This window comes from Notolabrus celidotus, chromosome 12, assembly GCF_009762535.1.
Source record: "Notolabrus celidotus isolate fNotCel1 chromosome 12, fNotCel1.pri, whole genome shotgun sequence".
NCBI lineage: Eukaryota > Metazoa > Chordata > Actinopteri > Labriformes > Labridae > Notolabrus > Notolabrus celidotus.
In genome coordinates, this window is record NC_048283.1 from 14,094,807 (window position 1) to 14,112,229 (window position 17,423).

General features: G+C 40.1%; 1 protein-coding gene across 5 annotated transcripts in view; it reads right to left on the minus strand.

Moving 5' to 3' along the window:
• The window catches only part of ephb6 (eph receptor B6), a 53,442-nt gene that overhangs the window by 355 nt on the left and 35,664 nt on the right, over positions 1-17,423 (minus strand). For 3 of the 5 annotated variants that reach the window (XM_034697206.1, XM_034697207.1, XM_034697205.1), the window contains exons 6-18: positions 8,974-9,129; positions 8,289-8,560; positions 7,628-7,709; positions 6,760-6,884; positions 6,506-6,668; positions 5,063-5,177; positions 4,905-4,960; positions 3,745-3,861; positions 3,407-3,654; positions 3,074-3,292; positions 2,822-2,971; positions 1,651-1,835; positions 1,381-1,539 (exon numbers count right to left, since the gene is read on the minus strand). In XM_034697206.1, coding sequence (XP_034553097.1) covers positions 1,381-1,539; positions 1,651-1,835; positions 2,822-2,971; positions 3,074-3,292; positions 3,407-3,654; positions 3,745-3,861; positions 4,905-4,960; positions 5,063-5,177; positions 6,506-6,668; positions 6,760-6,884; positions 7,628-7,709; positions 8,289-8,560; positions 8,974-9,129 — 2,047 coding nt within the window. Of the gene's footprint in view, positions 1-1,380; positions 1,540-1,650; positions 1,836-2,821; positions 2,972-3,073; positions 3,862-4,904; positions 4,961-5,062; positions 5,178-6,505; positions 6,669-6,759; positions 6,885-7,627; positions 7,710-8,288; positions 8,561-8,973; positions 9,130-17,423 lie in introns of all 5 variants that reach the window. The other 2 variants (XM_034697204.1, XM_034697203.1) reach the window with 2 other exon arrangements.

Genomic DNA, 17,423 nt, shown 5'->3' on the forward strand with positions numbered 1-17,423 from the left:
ATGCGTACACTACCAGTCAAAAGTTTGGACACACCTTCTCATGCAATGATCTTTTATTTATTTCAATTATTTTCAACATTGTAGATTAATACTGAAGACATCGAAACTATGAAATAATATGGTTTTGTCATAATATGGATTACAACAGAGGTCAAATAGGGCTATCTAATGTGTACTAACCGTACCTCTGAACAACACAACTGATGGTGTTAAACACATTAAGAAGGCAAGTCATTCTACAAATGAACTCTTGACAAGGCTCATGTTAATTAGAAACCATTCCAGGAGACCTCTTCATGAAGCAGACTGAGAGAATACCAAGAGGGTGCAAAGCTGTCATGAAGGAAAAAGGGGGCTACTTTACAGAATCTAAAATATAAAACATATTCTGATTTGTTTAACACGTTTTGTTAAATAATTCCATATATGTTCTTTCATAGTTTTGATGTCCTCAGTATTAATTTTCAATATGGAAAATAATTAAAATAAATAAAAAAAATTGCATGAGAAGGCGTGTCCAAACTTTCGACTGGTAGTGTATACAAATAATTCAAATAATTTCACATCCAAAGTTCCTATTTGACCTTAAACACAGATGACAGTTTACTTAGCTGTCTTTCATTTCGATCAATATAAAATTATATACTTTATACTATTATAAAGGGCACCCTGCGGGGGTGTCAAGAGGTCTGAGCCAGCTTCGGGCTGCGACTCAACACAGTCGAATGATTAAAGGTTCATTTCAGTTAAGACGAGATCAGTTGTGATTCTGTGTCTGGCGGGACAGTAAAACTCTGCAAGTTACCGACTTCAGAGCAGTGAAGGGGGCTGATTATTTCTAATAATCCCTCCTAATTTAAATAAATAACAAGACCCAACACTATTTACTATGTACGTTAAGTTACAGAAGTATACAGAGAGAGTAGATCAAACATAACTGGCCGCATATAAAATGTAAATGTTGAAAGTGTTTTTGTTTTTTACTCTGTAAAGCACTTTGAATTGCTTTTTGTATGAGTGGTGCTTTATAAATAAACTTGCCTTGCCTTGCCTTGCCTATAATAAATTAATATCATAGCTGCTAATCCATCATACACCATGATGGTGGTACATGGTGTGATGGTATAATGCTCTTTTGTGCTTAAATCTTCCAACATTTTAAAATAATCCAGACATATATTAGTTAGCCAAAGACAAAACAAACTTGGATTCGACAAACTGCTATCATAAGAGGGAGTTATCGATTTAAAACTGTACAGGTTTAAAGATGTGTAGAAACAGTAAAATCTCTTTATTTTTATTACTGTTTGAGATAAGAATACACTTAGGCCTGTTCTCCTGTTAAACCCTGCAGTTACAGCATTACCAATTTATACTCACTCCATAGAGAGCCTGCTGACTCTGTCTAGAGAGTCCAGGTTTGCCTGTTCGAACTCCTCTTGATATCTATCCATCCTCAGAGCCTTCAGCCAATCACTGACCGTTGCCACTGCCGATAAGTCTGTGGGAGTAGGGCTTAGCAGTGGCTGAGAGCAGCTTCTGTACAAGAAAAATGTTAAAAGATAGATAATAAGAGTTCAGAAATATAGCAGATTCTTGATCACCTGCTGATCTGACAAGCCCTGTAAGATCAAGGAGTGTCGGTCTCACCGTGTTGGCTCCGCCTTTAGAGAGGCAGGGTGCCTGATGAGCCGATCCAAAGAGGACAGGACCGAGTCAAAGCCTGGCCGGTCCCCTCTTTCTGCCTGCCAGCACTGGAGCATCTGAGAGTGCAGGGCAGCGGGACAGTTATGGGGGGCGGGGAGGCGGTACTGGTCTGCTACTGCCTTCATCACCTGCAGGGGAGAGAAGCAAGAGCGACGTTACACATACAGCAGTGAGGCAGATGGCGTGAGAAGTCTCCTGTTATTGTCCTACATAAAGGTCACAGACCCCTCAGGGCTGGTTAGAGTGACTAAGAGGGAATTATGTAGATTCAAGCTACTTGGCATTTTGTCATCATTAAAATGAGTCTGTTAAATAAAGAGGAGATGGCTGGGAAAAAAATAGATTAATTGTGTCTTTGAACTTCTCCGTGAGTTTATGTTACAACAGCAGATTGAAATTGATTTTCTGGGGCCTATATGTGATTTTATTTTTTTATAATTAGTAATTTTATTGAGTTTTTTCGTTTTTTTTAAACAAGAATAAAGAACAACAAATAAAATGGACTCTGACAACATCAGATAAAATAAGTTAGTATGTAAATAAATACAACAAAACAAAACAAAGCAAATGATACTAATAAATAAAAATAATAATAAATAAAATACATTTATAAAAAAAATAGGTTGGCAGGAAACAGTGGGCATTTACATTTACGTTTTCATTTACATTTATGTTTGCATTTACATATTAAGGGTAATTACCATACATTCTTCACAGGGTCTATATGTGATTTATTAACACAACAGAGGCTAGAAGTTTGAAGTGGGCTGGAGGGAATATCAAAATTATTTACAAATAAAGATATGCCTATTTTTGGGACTGCTTTGGTTTACAAATCAGAGAGTAAAAAGCTAAAAAAATCTACTAGAACCATGGGCCGTAATACTCAAAATTTGTAGAAGCATAAGCACAAGAAACCATCCTATTTTTGAAGAACAACATGTAACAAGACTATCTCTATCCAGATGCAAGCGGTGGACGTTGCAGTTTGTGGTTAGTGCCTTAACTCCTTTAATAGTATTTTATTACTGTGTAACAGTTAAACCTGAGTGCATTTCCATCACTAATTCATCATGACTTCCTGTGCTCAGGCTTCATTCTCCTCTAAGCTCACCTCTTGATTGCTCATGTCCCAGTATGGACGCTCTCCATATGACATCACTTCCCACATAAGTATCCCGAAGCTCCAGACATCACTAGCCGAGCTGAACTTACGATGCTGGAAGGCTTCTGGTGCCGTCCACCGTACGGGAATCTTACTGCCCTGATGGATGAAGGCAGGCAGAAAATCAGTACGTTATACTCAACTGGAACCAGAAATCAGGACTGTTCAAAAACCACAGGAGTTCAGGTTTCAAGTACGAACCAGTGAGGCGGTGTAAGTGGGTATGTTGTGGTCCAGGCCCCTCATGAGACGGGACAAGCCAAAGTCAGACACTTTACAGACCAGGTTGGAGTTAACCAGCACGTTCCTGGCTGCCAGGTCCCTGTGGACAAAGTTTCTCTCAGAGAGGTAACGCATCCCTGCACCGATTCCCCTTAGCATCCCAACAAGCTGCAGGACGCTGAACTGGCCTTCATTTTCCTGGAATACGAAATGATAGAGGTAGAAAAGAGGAGGATAGGAGAGGAGGGGTGTCAGAATGAAATTAAATGTGCTCAGTCTCCAACATCGTGACAGAAACAGAAGTGATCTCACTCTGAGGAAGGCATCCAGGGGACCGTTCTCCATGAACTCAGTGATGATCCTCTCAGGGGGGGTCCGAGTAATGACACCCTCCAGTTTCAGCACGTTAGGGTGGTCAAACTGACCCAGCACCCCTGCTTCACTGAGAAACATCCCCTTCTCTCTGTCTGACGCCCCCCAGCGTAATGTCTTTACCGCCACTAGCACCTCTCTGCGGCCCAACGGCCTATAGCGGCCTCGAGAAACCTCCCCAAACTGAGCTGGAGTAGAGAAGAGGAGCAGGTTTAATTGATATTTAACACTTAACACATATCTGCAAATGATTTCAGAGATAGAGGAACCAAACATACCTGCACCAATCACCTCCTCAATCTTGAGATGAGTTGCGTCTATTTCACGCGCAAACTCTTTGACAGCCTCACTGGGGTCTTCGTAAGTGGAGGGGTCGACATAATACTTCACTCCACCTAGAAATAAGGAACATTTAAGAACTGAGTGGACAGTCCTGTCTCATTTTTGGTGATTTATTAACAAAGTTGTTTCAAAGGAGAAAAATCTAAAAATAATTTTCTTAACTCATAAAACATTCAGAGGTTAAAATGTTGTTTTAAAAAAATTAAAGAAATGACAGCATACATTTTTGTGTCAATTTATTGAGCCTAATGCCTCCAAATCACTTTAAACTGTTGCCTGTACAAGTTGACAGTTTGCATACTAAGGTGGCCCTGAAGGACAAAACAAATTTACAAAAGATGAAACACTTTTATAAAGTTGGGAGACAAATCTACATTTTGGAAAACATTTTTACATTTTATAAAACAAAATAACATTAGCAAAACACTTTTACCAAGGACAAAGCAAATTTACCTTTAAGGAAACAAATTTACAAAAGATGGAAAACTTTTAAAAAGTTGGAGACAATTTTAAAAAACGACGAAACACTTCTACCGTTAAGTCTGACTCCTTTTAGTCTGACTCCTTTTAGTCCGCCTCTTTTTAGTCTGACTCCTTTTAGCCTGACTCCGTTTAGCCTGAGGCGATGTGGTCTGAGGCTGTTTCATCTGACACATGATGAAGGTTTTGCGGAGATTTGACGGAGCTTTTCCAGAGACATGATGCTTTTTAATCTGAGGTCTGACACTTCTCTCTGAGACCCAAGGATGTCCTAATATGTAAGCCATGTCGCTCCGTTTGGATTCTCTCCATCAAAACAAACGAAATGACCCCTGACTCGATCACTTCCGGATCACTTACGGTATTTGGTACATTCCCTTTCCGTAATAATGAAATATTAATTTGTTTCAGAAATGGTAAAAGTGTTTCATCTTTTGTAAATTTGTTTTCTTAAATGTAAATTTGTTTTGGCCTTGGTAAAAGTGTTTTGCTGATGTAATTTTGTTTTATGAAATGTAGAAATGTTTTCCAAAATGTAAATTTGTCTCCAACTTTGTAAAAGTGTTTCATCCTTTGTAAATTTGTTTTGTCCTTCAGGGCCACCGTAAATGCTCACCTCTGTTGCTGATGTACCTCTGGAGTCTGTCACTGTATGGGCTCTCCCTCCTCTTACTGCCATGTAAAAATAAAACAAAAACAAAATATAAGGATGTGCATAGATTAAAAAAGGTATAACATGTTAAATCATGAAAAAAGATGGAAAACTTACAGTACCTGCGAAATACCACCACAACCACAATCGCTGCCACCACCAGAAGAAAAGCTGCTCCACCCATCACTGAGCCCACCAGCAGAGGAAGTCTGTTCTGGATCTGCTGCGAATGCTCCTCTGTGGAGGAACACTGATGTTAGACTGGAGGTTACAGCATGTCACTCATTGTTGTCAATGAAAATTCATAGATTGTGTTTTCACCTGGAACAGAACTTGGATGAAAGTTGACCTCAGCATTTGACTAACACAGTTTGAAATCTAACTTTGCTTTGATCATTTTAAAGGTAATCTCTGGGGTTTCCCAGGTAAGAAGTATTTTTAGTGTGTTTACATGCTCATTAAGCATCCCAGTTTTAAGCCTTCTTGTTCTTTTGATCTTATTTTAGTTGTGACGTTTACATGAACACAAGAGACTGAGGTATTCATAACTGCATAAATAATGAAACTCAGAGGGCATCATCAGAGAAGAGAGAACTTTGTTGGTAAATTTATTCAACATCACTTTGTTTTTTCTAAAGTGAACATTTGAAACCAAACAGTGTTTTTTAAAGAGCTTTTTTTTTTTTTTTTTTGCCTTGAACATTCTTTTTTATTGATTTTCACATTGACACCAATAGCCCAGTACAGCTTAACAAGCTTTTTGCATAGTTGGTCAAATAGTATATTGCATATTGAAATCCTAGAGGGCAGCAACAGAGCTTCCCCCCATGTCTCTTCATCTATTGTCACATTTAGGAGTCTACACCATGATGTTCTTAGTGGTGCAAGTTTGTCCAAGTTTAAATTCTGTAACTCAGAATAAAATCTTGCTATGAAGTGGTCATGCTTCGAATGATTCAGGAAGAATCTTTCTAACGTGAGAACCACTGAAGAAATTTAGGGTATTTGCCTTTTTAAATACATAATGCCTCACTTGTAAATATTTGTAGGAATCTTTAGAGGGTATAATGCACTGATCTCTTACAAATTGTGGCCTCTATTTCAAGCCAGTGCACTCCAGGTTTTTCAACCATCCATATAGAGATGATTCTGACATGTATAGACATTATATAATTTTCTATCTTGGGTAGGCCCCACCCACCTTCTTCTTTTGGTAGCTGAAAATTCTCCAATTTAATTTTGTATAGAGCTTTTTTAAAAATCTAGACGAGGCTTAATAATTTTACTTCTAGCCTTGTTAATATCAAGTCAGCTTCTACTTTAGTATCATACAGTATTAAGTACTCTCAACGACCATATTTCTCTGCACTACTCCTTAAAGCTAAGATTTAAGATTAATCACTAGAAAGTGAGACCCTGTGATATACGAGTCATTTGAATCTCATAAAGGATCTTTTTCTGTATACTTTCAAGGCCTCCTATCCTTAATGTAGTCCTGTTGTGGGTTAATTACTGTAATATACTTTGACTGATTTCACCGGTATGACAGGAAATGAGCGTTGTACCCAGAGGCAGTGTAGTGAAGTAGATGGTGTCGCTGTAAGGGCCAAAGCCTCGCTCGTTTCGAGCTCTGATCTGGAAGGCATAGATGGAGCCGGGGATCAGGGAGCCGACGGTCACTGTGTTGGTCTCACTGAAAACACTCCCTGCACTGTCCACGTCTGAACCCTGAGGGACAAACAGGAAGGACATGTGGTGTGGAAGTTTTGTTTTTTTGACTCTACATAGTGATGCGTGTTTTCAATGTGTGACTATTTACCTTGTCAAAATATCTGAGCTGGTACTCCAAGATGTCACCGTTGGGTCTGTCCGGTTGAGGCCAGGAAAGGGTGATGGAGTCCGGTGCTCGGCTCAGCTGGTGCATCATGGGAACTGTACTGGGAACTATGGTAGACAGCAGAGGATGGGTGTTTTAGCTGTGTTGCAATTTGTAAAAAGCCAATCACCACAGGCTACCACAACAAATCACTAAAGTTCTACTGAAGCGATCCCGACCACTAGGGGGCACCGTTACCGAACTTGTGGAGAGTATTTAGAGGAGCATGAGAGAGGAGGTTTTATGGAGCACTACCAAGATCTCATTACAGTCACTGTGCCCGTCCAGTTAAAGGGAACTCTCCGGCGTTCTTTCCATTGATCAATAAACTCTGCGAGCATTCACAAGGAGGTTTTACTTAATGAAACTTCAAGTGGAGTTCTTATCAATCTTGATCAGTTACTTAGACAATAGTGTAGCGATCTACTTTACATCGTCTACACAAAACCTCATCCTTCTCTCCTCTCCTCTCCCTCCTCTCCCTCCTCTTTATCCACTCGTCTACTTTCATCTCCTTTTCTGTCTATCTTTCTGACTGCCCATCTCTCATTTGTCCTTTTCTTCCTCCACAGTGACCGTGATGGGATCTGACAGGATATTGTAACCTCGAGCAACCTCCTGCCCAGACAGCAGGAGCATAAAAGATAGAGCACAGAAAGAGAGAGAGAGAGAGAGAGAGAGAGAGAGAGAGAAGGAGGGAGAGAAACCCCAGACCAACACAAACAGCTACACACACAGTATCTACACATGTTCCTCAGATCACCTCCTCTCTTTTATCTCATCTTTTTCATCCTCTCTGTCTCATGCTCACCTGACTGGCTTGTAGTGAAATTGATGCTTGTGTATCGAGCCGGAAAAGGGCTCAACGCTGACACCTCATTCATGGCTTGCACCTGTCGGTAACAAAAAACACACAAATGTGACATTTGAAGTTTTTTTTTCTGTTTACTTTCAAGACATGAAGCCATGTTTTGGAGAAACAAAGCCTGGCACACACGCACACACACACACACACACACACACACACACACACACACACACACACACACACACACACACACACACACACACACAGAAACACACACACACACACACACACACACACACACATAGAGAAAACAAACATCAGTAAAAGGAGAATATGCACGCATTATGAATAAGAAATAAGCCATGATTTAGTTGAGCTACCAAATGCTAAATAATAAATGTTACTGTGTATTTGCTGATGTGAAGCTTATGGGATAATACAGCAAAGAGGGCCTATCTCTTCTGCTGCCACAGGAAATGTTGCATCATTAACAGAAATTTCTTAAAAAGAGGGGGAAAAAATCTTCTTGGCACATTCATCATGTCTACTGAAGAAACCATGAATGGCAAGATAAGCAATTTGAAACACTGAAAACGGCACATCCAAGCACAAGCCCAGTTTGAGCATGTCTACAGGGTGAAAACAGAGTCTTCTTCTACGTTACCTGTATGAGATAAGTGACTCTGGTCAGCAGGTTGTTGAGGGTGACCTTGGTTTGTTTCAGATTCGTCTGGGAGGGGCTGAAGGTGACACCTTCCCCGCACCAGGAGCACGACGCTGGGTTGGTGAAGGTGGCTGAGGGGCAGATGCGGCACACCACCCCGTACCACACCTCCGTGCGGCCTCCCATGTCCACAGGAGGGCGCCACCTTAGAGAAACGCCACCATCGCCGCTTTCGTACTCCCAGGACAGAGAGACAGGCGCAGATGGGGGAGCTGTGAAGAAAGAAGAGAGAGAGAGAAAGAGAGAGAGAGAGAGAGAGAGAGAGAGAGAGAGGAGGGGGGGACATTCATAATGCAGGCTGGACACACTTTAATGGAAGCATCTGCTAAAAAGTTTAAGATATGAAAGAAGCTGCATGCTGGCAAGAACATTCAACCAAGTAAAGTAATGGAGGAACAAAAGTTTGGCACGGAAATTTAAGCTTAGCAAGCATAGAAACTAAATACTTAGCAGGTTTTCTTCCTGCTAGTGGAATCAAATTTTTATCACATTGTGTTAAAAAAAAGGAGGAGAGGACTCAGATCACTCTTTGCTCTCATTGTCTGAATAAATGACAAATGACAGTGAGGCCTGTTGGGATCCTCCATGAGACTCAGGCATAAACAAACAAACAGACGAAGCTCACTTGTGCAGGCAGTGGAGTTGGCGTCATTGGCTGCCCGGTAAAAGCCGCTGCGACATTCACACACCTTGGCTCCCTCCTGGCTGGTTCTGCTGTTAGCAGGACACACTGAGCAGGGGACAGAGCCTGAAACAGACTTGAAGTAGCTCACAGGACAAGCTGCAGAGAGAGAGAGCAGACACAACAGAGGATAAGATTTATTCTTAGTTTATCCAGGAATCAGTATTCAGTCTGAGTCAGGGATGTCAAATACAAGGTCTGTGATACTACAAGACTCTGAACATTTATTCAATTGGAGGAAAGTGTTCAGTCTAAAGCCAGATCTAAAAGAAATACTGACGAATGTATAACAACAGATCGGCTCGTTTTTTATTTAAGGGGAATACAGGATCAGATAATGAAAACGACAAAACTAAAACTGCCAGTATGCCTTTTGGAGCCTTTTGGAGCTGAAACACCTTTAGAAAAGTCAGGTAATAGTATCTGTTACAGCTTCACAGATAATCTTACCACCTTAGAAAAATCTGTTCACAAAACAATCTGTAAAGGAGTTATTTTTAGCCTCTCAACCCGTTAGGATTTACAAATGTGAAGCATGAGAACCTGTGGTTAATGACACCTTGATTTAAAAAGAGAGTGAACCTTTACGTGGTAATGTTTTAAACCTACTTGTACAGTAATGCTTAACCCTCTTGTTATGTTGTGGGTCAAATTGACCCTTTTAAAAGTCTATTTTAGGCAATATATGCCTTCCAAACCAGCTAAATGCAGCATAAAAAATCTAGGCAGCATGTGACAGAAGAGGAGTCGTGTTAATTTATCAACATCACTTCATAAGAATAAAAATAAATTAAATTTTAAAATAAACAAAAATCTATGTCATGTAAAACTATTTTATTTATATTGAGGGCTTTCCAATGTGCATTAAAAAATGTTTTAACAAGAATTTTAATGAAAAACGAGTGAGTTATCCTCATTGAACCATGATCTGTGAGAATTAAAGAACACCAATAGACCAAATCTTGATTTAAATGGTTAGTACTGGAGTTAAAAATTAGATTAAATAAATGTGTATTGGGATTTTTGGGGGTTCTGACACTTTTTGATAATTGAATATGCCCCGGGTCAAATTGACCCAGGAACATTATTGCTGTCCCAGAGAAACGAACATAACAGGAGGGTTAATGATAGTCACTGGGAGGGAGATGTGTTTATGAACGGTATCTTAGGATGAAATAAACCCTCCAAAATGTCAGCTGACCAAACAGAAGAGCAGCATCTTTGAACTTCTGTGAACTTGTAGTTTATGCACTTCTAATTTCTCTCTGTCTGTTCGGGACAAGGTCAAGCGGCTGAAACTTTTTTTTTTTTTTTTTTGTAAAGCATCAATTTCATAGCGGTCTGCTGTTTGTTGTTGGTTTTATTCAGCACACTCATTTCCTGGTGTTTACAGAGGAAGTGGCTTGTGCTCGCAGACAGCAGGAAAACAACTAGTCAAACAAACAAGTTCAAACGGGCAGACTGACCCTTTAACAGAGATTTTAAACTGTGTGCATTGTGAAAATACATCTATGCATTTTATTTTAGATCCTTATACAAGAAAGGGATAGTTGTTTTTTTTAAATTGTATTGGGAAATTGTCAGTGGCTTTGAGAGACAAAAATACAACTAACATAAAAATGAGTGATTTTGACCACAACGATGACATACTGTTTCTGTGGACAGAGGATGACACTGGAGTAAATTATAGAGGGGAATAAAGCTCAAATGCAGCTGCAGTCTGCATTTCTTAGCATCCAGATTTCCCTGCCCTACTGGAAGCTGCTGTTTTACAGACTTCAATCTTCAAAAGTGAAAACGGAAAAACAAAGTTTGTTTCTACTTACTGTTTTTCATTGCACATTACACAACCCACACAATTAGATGCTGAAGAGGAAAACTGAGCTGAATTAACATACTAACTCTGAAATGTAAAACTATCAAAATGCACAGTATATCACTGACTAATAGTAGCTGATCAGTCCTGCAGGAGGAAGAACTCTTGCATGAATAGTGCTTAGACGAACTGGCTTTTTGACAGCAAAGTATTACTGCTCCACAAAAACTAGTCAGTGTACATTTTTGTGAGCATGTAATCCTGTCCCTGTCCTGAGTGAAATCTTTTCATGAGCCAACAAACCCCCCCTTCTTTTTTAGCTTTGAGAAAGCGTATTCTTCAGATGATCCAACAGCCTTAAACATATATCGAGCTTAGAGCACAACTTTGACATTTTGGGAAATGCGCTTACTCACTGTCTGGCAGAGAGTTAAAGCCAGGCTGTGTCTTCCCGTTTCTAATCTTTATGCTACGCTAAGCCAACCAGCTGCTTAGCTTTAGTCTTAAATTTAATGGACCAAAAAAAGAGAGTGGTATCAAACCTTCCATCTAATTCTCCAGCAGAAGTGCAACTAAGTCCATTTTCCAAAATGTGAAGTAAATTCAGTGAGAAGTTGGAGGATTCCCTCAACCCACAAGGAAAAATGTAGTCCTCTGGTTTATCTTTTGACAGAATTGAAATGTCACTTGGAAGAACGGTATGTATAATTACGGTGCAATAACAGGAAATGGAGCAGAAACCCAAGAGGGATCACATTAGCCATACATTTATAATTAAAGCATGATTGTCCTGAAATCAGGGAAAGTTCAAAGCATGAATATAACTCTCTCTCTCTCTTACACACTCAGACGCAAGAATACCATCTGAAGCTGCAGGCTGTTATCCTGAACTGACGAGTTTTACGGTGGAAAATCTGTGAAATGTGCCAATTGTTAATGTCAGCAGCCGGACAGCTGAGCACTGAGGTCAAGGTAACACACACTTCACGTCATGCTGCCGGCTGCCAAAGCCTCCAGGGTTCGTCCTCAGCCCAACTATAAGATCACTGAGTGTTCTGCCATCGGGCTGGTCTGCTGCCATTTCCACACTGTTTGTGTTGAGGCCGGCGAAATGGTGTCAGCTAAAGGTTGCATCGTTCAAAAAGGAGTCTCTCTGTCTATAAACTGAGTGTAGAGAGTGTGTGTTTTCTCATACAGTGAGGCTTTCTTGTACCTGTGAGTGTGTAAATGGCACACCTGGTAACACCTTTAAACATGCTTCTGGGGCTGGGGGATGTGTGTGTGCGTGGTGTGTGTGTTTTATAGTCAGTGGGAGTGAACCTCTCACCTTGTTTATATAACCTTGTCAAGACTGTGCCGTGTCTCAGATTTGACATGCAGTGTATATTGTGTGTGTGTGTGTGTGTGTGTGTGTGTGTGTGTGTGTGTGTGCGTGCGTTTGTAGATGCATGTGTCTATACTCAGTGGTATTTCAGTGGCGTGGGAGAAGAAGATGAAAGTATAAAGAGTGTAAAAATAAACAGATAAAAGGTTTTCGGTGTTCTCACTTGTCTCTGGGAGCCGACTTTGCTTTCAAACAGGTGTGAAGAGCCAAAAAAAAAAAGAAGATGAAGAGAGAGGAGGGAGGTAAAAGGATGTAAGGAGATCACAGAGGGAGAATAAACCAGGATAAGTGAACATGGAGGTGGGAGGCCAAAGAGACAGGACGAAACAGTGGGATTATGCATATGAGCACTCGATGATGGGTGAGAAACAGGGGAGTGTGTGTGTGTGTGTGTGTGTGTGTGTGTGTGTGTGTGTGTGTGTGTGTGTGTGTGTGTGTGTGTGTGTGCCTGTGTATGCGCGTATGCTGCTTACTACATCTTTTATATCCCGGCTGCACATTACCAGACGTGTTCCCTTATGACTCTGACACGAAACATGACTTTGCTACAAAGCCCCTTGCAGCAGCCATCATAGGCACCATCAACATCCCCCTCACCCACCCATCCTTCCCACCCCCTCCTCCCTCCCTCCCTCCCTCCCTCCCTCCCTCCCTCCCTCCCTCCTTCCAATCCTCATCCACCACAATACAGCAGCCAATGAGAGTGCAAGCCCTCTGCCCTCTTACTTGCTCTGCCCCTCATCCGACCAGCCGGAACATCAATCCAACCCATCTCTCAGTCTATAAAGTAGACACTTCATGGTCATTATGTACAGAGAAACACATGGCTGTACATGGGTACATGCAGGGGGGAGGACGGAGGGAGTGGGGGGGGGGGGGGGGGGGGGGGGGGGGGGGGGGTGATACAGAGGAGTCATAGATAGAGCTGAAGATAAACAGACAGATGGAGATGGATATGGTAGCTCATTTCAGTATTAATAACTTATATAAGCAGGGCATGTTTAGTGAATTAACTGAACTGAATGATTAGAAAAATAATCCACGTGTGCTTTGATAAATGATTAATGCTTCCATCACATTAAGGCAGAAAAGAAAGACCTCAAAGTTTTAGCTTCTAAGAGTTCAGACTCTCTGCTTTTGTCTGTTAGTCATCATTGCAGGCTTTATATGTTTAGTTTTTGGCGTTCAGACATGAGGCCGTCATGCTAAGCTTTTGGGAACGGACATGCATTCTTTACCTTCTTCAGAGTTTTTAGACATTATTCAATACAGTACAGAGATACAAAACAAAGACGTATCCTGACCAAATACAGGCTGAGTGACCACAAGCTAGCTGTAGAGACAGGGAACCACATGCAGACATGGCTGCCCAGAGAGGAGCGTCTATGTGCCCACTGCTCTACAGGGGACATAGAGACAGAGATGCACTTCCTCCTCCACTGTAGCAAGTTCTATTTACTAAGAGATTCCCACTACAGGGAAATTACTAAAATAGTTGCAAACTTCCCAACATTAACCCCAGAAGAGAAACTGTCAGTTCTCCTGGGGGAAGGGTCAGCAGCTCCTCTGGCTGCTAAATATGTGTCTGCCTGTCACAGCCTGAGGGACGCACCATCCCATAATATTTGATTTTAGGTGAAGGTTTTTATGAACATACCGCATGAAGTGAGGACATTGAGATATGCTGTATGGGTGACACCATCATTCATTGATGCATTAAAATATGTAATATATATATATAATATGTAATGAATATATATGTATTTAATATATATTTAATGAATATATATGTAATGTATGTGTATGAATTGTATGTGCTTTGGCAACAACATGTCTTTGTTCATGCCAATAAAGCAAATTGAATTGAATAGTTAAAAAAATAAAAACTTTAACATTAACAGTAGTTTTATCTAGGAAATCAAAGAGCCAAATTACCTGCATGTGCCAAAAATACTTCTTATCAACAATATTATGAAATCTTCACAATCTAATAATAAAATCAAAGTTTTATTGATTATAAAGTTCATATGTCAATCTTAATTTTGTTTTATTATTCATGCTACAGTAATTGTGTCCTCTCCAAATTTTCTGTATAAATTTCAGTTTGATGTTGTGACAATTAAATCCCAAATTCAATTTAATTTAAAATTGGCAAATAAAAACAGGCAATGGAAAAGGATTAGATTGGCAGAGACTACAGAAAAGGAAAATCAAATCATGTTGAGAGAAAAAATGTGTAATGACTACTAAATCTATTTTTAAAGAGAGAAAAGGAAATAAAAAAAAACACGAGAGCTATGAGTAATTTGAGGTTAACGTAATAGGTTGGTATGTAGATGGGTGACCCAATTTCTCTCCTCTCCTCTTCCTTTCCTTGTTTCATGCACTCATTCCCTCTTTTGGCTCCCAGCGTAATCTCTCTCTCTCAGACACACACACACACACACACACACACACACACACACACACACACACACACACACACACACACACACACACGGCCACACAATAACACACATGAGCTCAGGCACAGCTGCGACCACACAACAGCAGAGATGGGTGCACATGGTTTCAACTGTACATATCTTCTTCTGCATCCCTCCATCCCTGTTTTTTTTTCTTCCTCTACCTCCTGTCCTTCACTGCTGCCTACAAACAAGAAACGAATCATATGTGCTCTAATTTCATCTGTCTTCGAACAAGCTCCCACAGCAGACGGGCATATGTGAATGCAAGTAATCCTCGGGTAGATTTTCTCACATGAACAAGCAGCTTTTTTTCAAAGCCTGGAAAAAAACAAAGGTCTTTTTTTTCCAGGAAAATATTCTCTCTTTCTCTTTAGCGCAATATTAACTTCCCCGGCATCCTGATCCTAAATGTTTACAAAGAAGCTTATGGAAGAAAGAGACCTAATGTAACACGCACACTGAATGTTGCATGCCAGCGTTCAGGAGTTCAATGAGGAAGCTTTCACAATCAAAGTCTTTGTGAAGAAAAACTATGAACCACTCTTCTTACAATAGGTAAACAACATAATTATACAGATATGAGTTGCAGCTGTAGTTTTATGAATACATTAATTGTTTTTCTTTCATGTGGATGTTTTATAACTTGCCAATTTGGAAAATAAGATATAACTACAACATAACCTTTAAATTCTTGTACCAACTGTGATCATTCTTCTAGCTCTCTTGACCTCCTAAAGGAAACAGAGCTGATTAATGCTTCTCTATATTCACAAGCTAGAGGCTAACTGAGTCTGTCTGCTGCTGGAAATGATGCTAAGAGAGCAAGAAAAGGGAATCAAAACAACAAATCACCCCCTAATGAACAAATGAGCTGAATTTCATTCAGCATAGCTTTAAAGCCTTGAGAGCTACAGTTTAGGGAAATCTCAGTCAGTTCATCACACAAAGAGGCGTTTTGTTTAGCTGATATCCTGCTATTGTTAAAACATCAGTTATAGCTGCATTAATTATACACCAAAGCCAAGCAGCCTGTCATCTTGAGGTTATGATACCTTAGTAAAAAGAGCTCTGATATTATAGGAGACAACTGGAGTGTGAACCATACACTGTATAAAATATGGATGTAGTAGACGTCACCCATCTGTTCCTGAGCGCTGTTTGAAGCCAATCGACGGCGGCAGCCATATTGGAAATGCGGAACTCAACCAGGTAGAGTGTGACGTAAAGAGGCGGAGTTTGAGCCTCTTAGCCAACAGCTACGTGTTCCCATCCGGGAGTCAAGTCAGTCATGCCCTTATTTGGGTAAAAATTCGTAATCTTAATATCTTCTGAACCGTCACGTTAGAAAAGAATTCACCCCCGTACAGTGTGTGCTGATAGCTACGTAGAGCCAAGCTGTTTTTTGAACCAGGCTGTAAACATGTTTATTAATGCTGCAAATATCGTCTTTTTTGAATTGGTGTCTATGTGGTTTCTGGTGTTTCTGCAGACAGCCTCAAGCGGATTCTCAATGAATAGCAATTTATAACACTTCCGCATGGGCTTCATAGTTTGAGACCGGAGGTTGCCGCTTGGTGTGAACACATGAAACTAAAGGTTGTTTCCTCTGATACTGATAATATATCTGAGATCAAGAGTGCCATGTTGCCTTGGATTGAAGGCGGCCTGACAACAGTAGCAACTCCATCAAGGCAAAAATGGCAGACTAGATCTGCCAACTATTGATCAACACATCACAGTGTTCACTTATGAAGTACACAACAGTTCTGACAGACTGATATCAGCTGTGATCAAATAACCCTGACACTTATTCTTGAGATCACAGTAATTATCCTGTGAAAATCAGTCTTCATTGTCCCAGGAGGAGGAGATACTTAAACCCTTCACTGAAAAACAAGCTTTGCATCCCATGATAAAATGATAATGATATTTAATATGGGATTTCCCTTAGAAAAATATTGCAAGCAGCTTCCCTTCATCATTGTTTATAGAAAAAATACTTTCCCTGGAGTAAACAGTCCTCATTGTAGCAGAGTTTAGACCATCACAGGGAAATTGAATAAACAGCAAATGTGTCATATTATGAAAACAAGGTAGTTGAGTGTTTGTATTTTTTTTTTGTTGGCTCGTCACAACCAAAACACAAGCCCACAACTTCAGCATTTGTAAAAAATCAGGACGACTTCCCTGGATCAGCAACAATATTTAAATCAAGCATGATGAGGAACTTTCGGTTTGCAACAATGTTGGCACCTCCTGTGTGCAAAGCAGTGCCTCTAATTTCTTCAGATATTGTCCTTTACGTGTGTTAACAGTCCTGTTATGTTCGTTTCTCTGAACAGCAATAATGTTCCTGGGTCAATTTGACCCGGGGCATATTCAATTATCCAAAAGCGTCAGAAGCCCAAAAAAACTCCCAATGCACATTATTTTTTAAATCTAATTTTTAATTCCATTACTAACCATTTAAATCAAGATCTAGTGCATTGGTGTTCTTTAATTCTCACAGATCATGGTTCAATGAGGATAACTCACTTGTTTTTCATTAAAATCAATGTTAAAACTCTTTTTAATGTACATTGGAAAGTCCTAATTATAAATACAATAGTTTTACATGACGTAGACTTGTGTTTATTCTTTTCTACATTTTTATTTTTTTTATTTTTTATGAGGTGATGTTGATAAATTAACACGACACCTCTTCTGTCACATCCTGGCCAGATTT